Raw genomic sequence first — 9,360 nt, 5'->3', positions numbered from 1 at the left:
AGAATTTTCTTAATTTCCTACGGCAAAGTAAATGGAAATAACGTGGGCTTTATCTCTACACATTTCTTTTGAATTCAGAATATGAAAAAGCGGGTATTGATATGGCCCCAAAAGTATGCTAATTGTATTAAACTTCTAAAAAAAAAAACATAACTAGGAACAGAAAAATTTGTATCATAATATTTACTATTTATTTCTAGACGACTTGGGTCATTTTAGAACCCACTTAACTATAGTTAACCAGAAAAAAACCACAGACAATAGCCAAATATTGGCACTCTCGCTTGTCATTTACTCAGTCCGGAACCACTTCGTACATGTTTGCGCCCTTCATGAGCAAATAGCCACCCAGGTTTGCCATTTCCACCATCTGGCTCAAGCCGGTCAAAATGCCAGCCCGGGTTCCGATTTCCTTTAGCTCATCGAATTCGAAGATGCGTCGTCCCAAAGCCGCCGAGCGCTTTTTCATAAGCTCCACAAAATTGCGCAGTTGAGCGCTCCTTCCGGCTGCTCCTCTAGCGCTGCCTCCTCCGCGAGCTCCGGACCTGCTGGAGTCCGCCTTGAGGCTGGTCTGGGTGATGCTCTCGGTCAGCAGGGCGATCACATCGCGTACATGCTGTGGACTGACGACGTGGGACAAATCCAGACGAGCGCGCGCCTGGGACAGGTGAATTATCCCAAGAAGTTGTCTTAAAAAAAGAGTTAAATGGAAGTGTTACAGCATTACTTGCGGTTTTTTAATACATCTCACAGCTGTACTAAATGTTCTTTAGGCACTTCAAAGAAACACAAGCCTACTTGAAACACCATATTCAGCAGTATTCATAGTAATATTCAGATTAGTAATTTTAAGCATGTTAGAAGTCCAAATGGAGAAAGCAAGTTTGCTGCCTAAGTCTTCTGATTTTTGCCCTTTTGCCAAACGGTTATCAAACGTGTATTCCATTTTGTTTACATCTTCAGCTCAGCTCTGATAATTGATGGCCCAAGGCCGTACGTGGGCCTCATCTTCTTGAACGCCAATTAATTTCGCATTTTGTTCTCCTCATCATTTACGTCGTAGGTAAACAGTTCTTTACAGAATTATGATAACATATCTCCATATTTGCCGAAAACTTGTTTTGGCAGATGAGTATTTTGAAGGGCATTCGTAAGTCCCCCGCCCAAATGGTCGTAACATCATGCCTAACACTGTTGCCGATTCAGCTTTTTTCCCGACTGTTCTGGCGTTCTTAAAATACATGTTCTGAAAATATACGATCAGCAGTTTTCGTTGGAAATTCCAGCTCCTTTCGAATTTTTTCCCACCAAAACAGTCGTTTATAGGTGGGCAACAGTGATGCCCAATGACCACCAGCTCGATCGGAAACCCGAAATGTAATCATAAATCAGTTGGATGTGGGCGACTGAAGGGCCCAGCATCGAACATGTTCCAACGCATTTTGCCTTTGCGTTTTCATTTATTTTTCGGAAACCAACGCATTTCTCGGGGGAGTTTTGAAACCCATCATCATTACAGAAACTGCATCGACAGAGGCAGAAACAGAGGCAGAGGCAGAGGCACAGGCATAGCAGCGGAGCCCCATCTCATCCAGAGGCCCTAGACGCACGCATCTGTTTGGACCGCGATTCATTCTCGGCTCGCACGTTGGCGCAAACGGTTCATTAGCTGGCGGATCCATTCCATTCGGTCGGGTTTCGGTTGGATTTTGGGCCAAAAGTGCATTTCCTAACATCGACATTGGCCGGACAGCAGAAGCCCCTGGGTCTGGTCATCTGCTTTGTTTTTGCTTCATTTACCTCGAGTCGTTTCGGTTGATGAAATTCAGCTTCTTATTGTTATTGGTGCGCTGCCCGTGCATTTGATTGGAGTTCGAGTGACGAAAGTGCCAAGAGTCGAAGACAATCAATTAGAGGGTGCATTACGATAGGCGATTCGATGCATCCCATGATGATGCTTCACATCGTGTTTTTAGCAGCCACTTTTACGGCTGCGCAGTGCTTTCAATTGAACAGTAAGTATGCATTCCAATCAATGGGAAAGATTTAATGTCCGTGTTAATTTTGTTTATGAGCCTATAAAAAGTTCTGATAGTTGTTAAATAATCAGACTAACAATAAGTAAATGGTGTGAGAAGGTCTGTGGTAAGCAGAGATAGTAATACTCTATAAATCAACCATTTTGCAACTTAATGAATGAGTCTAATTTTTATTACATGAGTGTCTAGGGTTATAGCCGAGTTATAGAGCTGGTAAATGAATTTAAAAAAAAAAGTATTAAACCGTAGTTAAAACCACAAATCATGCAAAACCCATGATTAATTTAAGTTGAATAAGCGTTTTTCGTGCTTCCTTTAGCAACGGGGAAGTTTAAACCGACAAATGGAAAACCATTTTGCAGTTCCATTTGTTCAGATTGCATGTTATGCTTGTCAATCGATATAACTATAGAACATATGCACCTGATCCGCCTATTTGCGTGTTCTGCGCCAAAAGTTCCCCTCCCGAATTCGGTGTACAAAGCCCTGTCGAGAATTCGATGATGGAGCAGTATTTTGACAAACAATTAACTCAGCCAGAGTGTCTGGAATCTGCCAAGAGATTGAGGCACTCACACTTGACTTGACCAGCAAAAAAAAACAAAAAACAAAAAACACAAAAGGCAGAACAATTACAATATTGACATATGCTTGTTTGATTATTTCCCTCAATCGGAATAGAGATGAAGGATCTTCCAGCAAATGCAAAACGAGTTCAGGCTCGGGCAAAGGAAACTAGTTTCCTTTCACTTGACTGAACAGCCAATGAACCCGGACTGCGATTCTAGCGAAAAAAGGACCTGCCCAGTTCAAAAACTTGTTTCCCACTTAATGAGCCGATTAATCCGACTGATTCACCATATTGTTTCTCGATCTGTTCCCTTCCCTTCCACTTTGCAGTGACGCAGTTCTATGAGATGCCTCCGCTGTACGACTTGGATGACTACGATCGTTGCCTTCAGGAATTGAGTGGCCAGAGGTCCACATACTGCTTCGTCCGCGCGGAAGTCCAGCCCGATGAGTCGGTGGCCGCCTGGCGGGCAATTGCTGAGATCTCGCAGTACGATCGCCATCACTTCGATCACAGACAGCTATATTTTGGTCTCTGTCTGCGCGAGTGTGAGGCTTCTTTGGCCGGATTAAATAATAGCGAACTGGAGGCCCTGCAAGCCGGCCTGCTGTCGGAAAATGCGAAGGTAAGGCCACACGGAGGGGACACCTCGTTGGGAGCTGCGATTCAGATGCGGCTAACGATCGATTTAATTCAATCTTCAAACTCGCGGCTGGCCAGATACAGATAAAGATATTTCAAAACCCATCCATCCGCTGGCCGAGGCGTCGGCAGTAATGGTCAATCAACAATCATCGGACACAGAAGCCGGGATAACAGCGCCAAAGTTTATTCAACTCTCGCTCCCCGTGAGCTGCATATTAGGTGTACAGTGGCGCAGTTAGGCCGTTTTGGGCATATTTTTAGGGGGTTTTGGCTTACACCTTTTGAAGAACAGAAATAGGGGTTCATCTGCTTGCTTTGCATATACGTAAGTCGGATTTTAACCACTTGCCATAAAGAGCTATCATGTTTTAACTTTTTAAATATTCGTGTAAATCTATAAACACGTTCATTGTTTTTTGAAAGTGGCAATTTCAAGGGCCTTTACATTTAATGCTAATTCTCGATACGAACAGGAAACTTCCCATTTTCAATGACCCCCTTGCAGACGCCGCTGGCTAAATGTGTGATCTGTATCATCATTACCTATATATATTGCATAAATTACTGCCGGAAAATCCGCTGATTAAACATCGGATAGCGGGGCAATCTGCAATCTGGCAGCAGATGAGAGATGGGAATGGGGAATGGGGTATGGTGTGGCGATGCCATTGATGCAGTCGCCATCAAAATGCATTTACGATGGCTGATTAAACAAAGCGCTTGTGTTGGCTTAGGCGTTGGCCAAAAATGGAAATGGGCGGTCAAACAGTGAAATTCGATCCAATTCAATCAAATCGAACTCATTTCTTTCAAGGCCAAGGGCCTGACGTTGACATTTGGGTATTTTAATGATCTCCCCACGGTCGATGTAATATTCGGCAGGTGAACGTATATCTGGACTTGTTCTCGATGGAAGCCAACAACCGCCAACGGCACCAGCGTTTGACGAATACCTGCCTCAACTGGCGGCTGCAGCGTCGTGGATTTGGGGTGCTGGCCAAGAGCGTGGTGGAGTACTGCGATGAAGCGGGACATCAGGTGGAAGATGGTGAGTCAGAGATTATATCATTGTGTAAATAATGTTTCTTTGAATTAGCATTCAAAAAGTGTTATGCACTCATTTTTATGACGATGAGGTAATGCTTACGAATGGTAATTAAGTATTCCTTCTTGGCTTTAGATGCATGGAACCTGACCTTTTATGGGATCTTGGGCACTCTACTGGTCCTGGCTTGTCTGGGAAGCTTAGTGGATCTGCATCTAAAGCGAGGCCGACATGACAAAATGCTGAAGGAGCGAGACCACTACAAGACACCGCCCAAGAGCACTGCGAAACAGGTGCTGCTCACGTTTTCGGTGGCCCGCAATTGGTACCGACTTAATCAGGAGCCAAGTGGCAAGATCGGTCGCGAGCTGAGATTCCTCGACTGCTTCAAGTTCTTCGCCATGTTCATGGTAATCTTTGCCCACACCAACTGGGTGATTTACGAGAGCGCCATCAGCAACCCGCAGGATCCGGAGCGACTGCTTCACACGGCGGCGGGTACTTTACTCGTTTCAGGATCATTGATCACCGTCACCTTTTTTGTAATCAGTGGCTTGTTGCTAACCATTAATTGGTTGGCCGTTTCTCGTTCGCTATCATCCAAAAAGGACACCTTGAGCTTCGGCCAGTATGCCCTGCTCTTTGTCAAGTTTAACATCTTCCGATACATCCGCTTGACTGTTCCATATGCCTTTGTACTGCTCATGAGTGGCGTTTACTTTGAGAATGCCGGAGGTCCTCTGTGGCGGCACATCTTTGAGCGGGAGCAGTTGGCTTGTCGACGCAACTGGTGGACCAATCTGCTCTACATCAACAACTATGTACGCACGGATGAGCGAGTAAGTAGCGCTTATTCAAATTTAGAACGGTTCACTCAAAATTCGTTTCTTGATGCAGTGCCTGCTCCAAGGTTGGTACTTGGCAGCGGATACTCATTCCTTTGTGCTTAGCTTGGTGCTGCTGATGCTGGGTCATCGGTTTGTCAGATGGAGCAAGCAGCTATATGCGGGAGTTTTGGGCCTGTTTGTGGTCTTGCCAGGGGTGCTCACATATGGCATGAACTACTATCCCATTTTTGTACCCACGCCACAGTAAGTAATCGAGGTCAAAAACGTTACAATTCGAGTACAGTCATTGTATCTATCTCCTAAACAGAACACAGAAGGATTCGTTTATCGGAGATCGCCAGTTTACCGAGTTCTACACTTCGTCTATTATGAATTTCGGTAGCTATTTCTGTGGAGTTCTGGCCGCTTTGGTTTACGATCAGTTGGCTCTGAAGCAATACAAGCTACGAGAGTTGAAGGGCTTCCAGTTCCTCTGGTTCTCACTCATTCCAGTGGGTATTCTATGGCTGTTTAGTGCTCATCCCATCTTCCAGCACTACTACGTGCATCCGTCAGCAATTTGGGGAGCTTTGTATGCCGGCCTGCAGCGGAACATCTGGGGCTTTGGCCTGGCAGCCTTCATCGTTGGCATGGCCAGCAAAGTGGGCTGTAAGCATCAACTGCGAGATATTTCTGGTATATCCTTGGTAACATTTATTTTGTTTTCACAGGGATTTTCCGTAAGTTCTGCTGCTTGCCCATTTTCCGTATTTTGGGACGCCTCACCTATGGAGCCTTTATCGTGCACCTTCTTGTGGCGAGAATCGTGTTGGCCACAGTGCGGGAGCCCATTTATTTTGGCACTGGCATGATGGTAAGCTCGTTTCCGCCATGGAATTTTCAAATGTAAATCAAATGGTTTCTCATCTTATCCACAGTTTGCTTTCATCTTTTTTACGGTGACCGTGTCCTATCTCTGCTCCTTCTTGCTGGCCATCTTTCTGGAGCTTCCCGTCTCCTCCTTCCTTAAGCTTATGAGGTAGTGCAACGTCTTAACTTATAGATTACTTATAACTAGAATAAAAAACATAACTTAATTAAACCCGTCACCAAAAATTGTGCCTTACCCTGCGCCAATCTGGATGGAGTCGCTTTCATCCAATCGGCTGCTTCCTTCAAGCTCTTCGAAGTATCTCAGAATAGCATTGCTGGCCTCCTCGCTTAGGCCCGGATTTACTTCCTGGCGGGCATAGGACAAGAACTTCTTAATCAATATGGGTGGCAGCAGGTCCAAGTCTCCCTCCACTGGGAGTACCTCCAGACGTTTGTCTAGATCGTAATCCTGCTGCATGATGCTATCATTATCGTCCTCCGTTTTCATTGTGTCATCTTCTTTTCCCGCTGCCGGCACATTAAATGTCGCCTCGCACATAGAGTCGCTCATCTTGGGCTTAAGAGCATAGCGGGCTGCAATTCTGGCTCGCTTCTTGGCCCCCGCGTGGAGAGCCCTTACATGTGCTGTCAGCGACATATCTCTCTCCGAAGGCTTGTCCAATAATATGTAGACTAAATGGAACTCGCGGAGCAAGGAGGGTGTAATATTTATGTTTTGCAGGAGGTAGCGCCCCTCGTCGTACTGTCCCCTTTGTGGATTTGCGCACGCTATCACCGAAGGTTGCGCCGGGAATGAGGCAAAGGCTCCTGGAAGTGGAAGATTAACTTCCTCTGATTGTAGGCACTGCAACAGTACCGTCTGTTTGGAGGCAAGTTTATCCACATCATCGAGGGTGCAGTGACCGCCACCACTGGCCATCATCAAGGAACCGGCCTGTAGCACACGCTTGTTCCGCCCAGCAAACGTAACACCCAGCTGTTGTGCAGATTGTGCCCCACGTTTTCCACTTACGTGGCTCCCGTGTTCTGCGATCTGAGCGCAACTTTGCAGGATCTTGGTCTTTCCGATGCCGGGATCACCAACCAGGAGCACGTTTATGGCTTCGGACTCTGCTTCTTTGCCTCCGAGAAGGGATAGCAAACAGGCGGCTTTGGGTAGCTCATGTCCGTACACCTCCGGAGCAATAGATTGCACCAGAAGCCTAAAGCTGTTGGTTTCCGCATTGATCATAGCAATGGCTTCCAAGTCACGTTCGCTAAACTCCCGCTTTATGCTACCCGCATCCCGAATGTTGACTGCCTTGAGATAAGGCTGCATCTGGTTGGATGCGTCTCCTGTAGCAGTATCGTCGCCCAATTCCTGCAGCTTAAGGATGCCAGTTATCACGACCTCCTGCCCAACGCGCACCGCATCTACTAGATCATGTCGCAGCTCCACGTCCATTTCCGCAGGCATGCTGGTCTCAAAGTCATGGACCAAGCCCAAACTGGACTCCTCCACGCGGATAATCTGTCTAATTGAAAGCCTGGTGTATGGAGAGTTGCGAAGAGGCACGAATTCGTCACGAGCCACGCACTCCGATCGCTTGCATTGATACGGACGTGGCTGGAAGGTTCCGCGTTGGCGCATTGCCATCTCCATCTGGCAGCGGCTGCAGCGAAAGGCTTGCCACGTGAGGCTGTAGCTGGGCTCGCCCACATTGCTTACAGCGCCCCGGATGGAAAACAAAGTGTCTACACGGGTATGGCTGATTCCTTCTATTGTTTCCACGGGCACAAAATCCTCCGGTCGTGCGTAGATCTTGCGTAATCGCGAGTTTGGAGGGACGTACTGTTCCGGAGTGGGGGCTATAGCCGTGGTGGTATCATTACAGTCCAGCAGGTGGTTGACAACCACAGTGTGCATGGCCAACGAAAGGGTGCCCAGCGTGCGAAGAGGGTGCTCCCGGATATCTTCCGACAAACTAGGCCAAACCTCCTTCAGCTGGGCATCCGATATAATGCCGGGTGCGGAGAGGGGAAAGAATCCCCGCTCCCGTATCATCACGAAATCGAATGTGTGAGGATTACGTTGGTAGTATGCCTCCACGGCCATTACTCTTGCAGCCAGCTCGTTGCCCTCCTCGTATTTATCGCGCAAGAAGTACAGCCGCCAGCCTGGATAAGCCCGTGGATTGTCCACCGCAATACTCTGCACCTGGAGTCCGTCTTCCGGAGCGGCGTAGTTTTCCGGCCGCAGAAAGCTGCAGTCTAAGTGACCATTGCGTCCTCGCTTGCTGCCTGGGCGGTTCCAGCCCCTGGGTTGCCGGGTTGCAGGCGAAACAGATGGAGCGTCTGGTGCTCCTTGTTCCCCCTGGTTGGGTTGTCCATTGCCTCCGGCTGGGATCACACGTCCATTGCGCCGAAAGTAGAAGTACGGACGATAGGCTCCTCCTCCGCGACCACGCCCACGCACAAATCGCGAGGGGGCGCGCCCACGGGAAGGCGGTGGATTCATTTTAGCTCGGAAAAGTTTACAAATTTACGCGCTTTTGAATAGAGATGATACTTTTTAACATGGCATAAAATATCGATAGACGATATTTGCTTAGGAAATGGAACCGTTAACGATTTTTCAAACTGGTTGATAGAATAATGCGATAATTTCCCTAATTCAGATATTATTTCATTATATTTTTTGATATAAATGAAAATAATAAAATTATTTTGAAATCATTTCGCTGGACATTTGCAATATCTTCGATTCTTGTTTCAGCATATCCAGCTGAGCGGGAAGGTAGCGCTCAAATACGTCTGATAGCTTCGACTTGACCTCACGAAATGTTTCCAACACCATTTTTTCCTCGCAGGCATCAGTCGGCTGCACGGCATTCAGTTCCTGGAGGAAATCGGCGCAGCCGTCGAGGAGCAGCACCTGCTTCAGGTGAAGCTTAAAGAGCTCCTGTTGAAGAGCCTTGATGCACCGGATTTGGTGATCCAAACGCAGTGGCATAGTGGAAAGAGCCAGCATCTGGTCCAGGTGCGTTTTAGCCTTCTCCACGGCCATCTTAGGAGGACTTTCCTTGTTTTCAGATGGTCTTGTTTCGATATCCTTCGGATCCGTAGTGCCCGGAGTTCCCGTCTTGATTTTATCTGGAGTCTGTAAAGATAATTATGGCTTACAAGCTTGGGCAAGTCTTAGAAACTTACAGCTTTCGCCTTCTTTTGGTGGTCTACAGATTTGTTTTTATTTTTTTTTACCATTTTTTTTCCTGCAAAAAACACTAGCGACCGTATGCCACAAATGATAAATCTGAATAGCAATGATAAATCGAATATTTAGTCAAAGCCTCCTTTTAA

General features: G+C 46.9%; 3 protein-coding genes across 3 annotated transcripts; 1 reads left to right on the top strand and 2 right to left on the bottom strand.

Moving 5' to 3' along the window:
• Positions 1-72: 72 nt before the first annotated feature.
• LOC122619910 (DNA replication licensing factor REC) lies at positions 73-8,527 on the bottom strand. Its single transcript, XM_043797124.1, has 2 exons — positions 6,255-8,527; positions 73-689 (listed from the first exon to the last, which is right to left on the bottom strand). Exons 1-2 carry the CDS (start codon positions 8,516-8,518, stop codon positions 296-298), a joined length of 2,658 nt encoding a protein of 885 aa, XP_043653059.1. The 5' UTR covers positions 8,519-8,527; the 3' UTR covers positions 73-295.
• Positions 1,759-6,170, top strand: LOC122619911 (nose resistant to fluoxetine protein 6). Its single transcript, XM_043797125.1, has 8 exons — positions 1,759-2,015; positions 2,940-3,235; positions 4,138-4,303; positions 4,436-5,139; positions 5,198-5,391; positions 5,456-5,796; positions 5,859-6,001; positions 6,066-6,170. The coding sequence occupies exons 1-8, from the start codon at positions 1,940-1,942 to the stop codon at positions 6,168-6,170; spliced, it is 2,025 nt and encodes a 674-aa protein (XP_043653060.1). The 5' UTR covers positions 1,759-1,939.
• A 180-nt stretch (positions 8,528-8,707) lies between the features above and the next one.
• On the bottom strand, positions 8,708-9,353 carry LOC122619280. Its single transcript, XM_043796106.1, has 2 exons — positions 9,211-9,353; positions 8,708-9,160 (listed from the first exon to the last, which is right to left on the bottom strand). Exons 1-2 carry the CDS (start codon positions 9,262-9,264, stop codon positions 8,723-8,725), a joined length of 492 nt encoding a protein of 163 aa, XP_043652041.1. The 5' UTR covers positions 9,265-9,353; the 3' UTR covers positions 8,708-8,722.
• Positions 9,354-9,360: the final 7 nt, after the last annotated feature.

This window comes from Drosophila teissieri, chromosome 3R (genome assembly GCF_016746235.2).
Source record: "Drosophila teissieri strain GT53w chromosome 3R, Prin_Dtei_1.1, whole genome shotgun sequence".
Lineage (NCBI taxonomy): Eukaryota > Metazoa > Arthropoda > Insecta > Diptera > Drosophilidae > Drosophila > Drosophila teissieri.
Note: the sequence above shows the minus strand (reverse complement) of the source record. Positions and strands in the feature narration are given on the sequence as shown.

What these genes read in the sequence shown, in the direction of transcription:
- LOC122619911 (XM_043797125.1), top strand. Translation starts at nt 1,940, where the DNA reads ATGCATCCCATGATGATGCTTCACATCGTGTTTTTAGCAGCCACTTTT. An exon ending in ATTTTTGTACCCACGCCACA is followed by an intron (nt 5,392 to 5,455) that starts GTAAGTAATCGA and finishes TCTCCTAAACAG; the next exon opens with AACACAGAAGGATTCGTTTA. An exon ending in ATTTTGGCACTGGCATGATG is followed by an intron (nt 6,002 to 6,065) that starts GTAAGCTCGTTT and finishes TCTTATCCACAG; the next exon opens with TTTGCTTTCATCTTTTTTAC.
- LOC122619910 (XM_043797124.1), bottom strand. Translation starts at nt 8,518, where the DNA reads ATGAATCCACCGCCTTCCCGTGGGCGCGCCCCCTCGCGATTTGTGCGT. An exon ending in TCCATCCAGATTGGCGCAGG is followed by an intron (nt 690 to 6,254) that starts GTAAGGCACAAT and finishes TCTTTTTTTAAG; the next exon opens with ACAACTTCTTGGGATAATTC.
- LOC122619280 (XM_043796106.1), bottom strand. Translation starts at nt 9,264, where the DNA reads ATGGTAAAAAAAAATAAAAACAAATCTGTAGACCACCAAAAGAAGGCG. An exon ending in ACCAAAAGAAGGCGAAAGCT is followed by an intron (nt 9,161 to 9,210) that starts GTAAGTTTCTAA and finishes TTATCTTTACAG; the next exon opens with ACTCCAGATAAAATCAAGAC.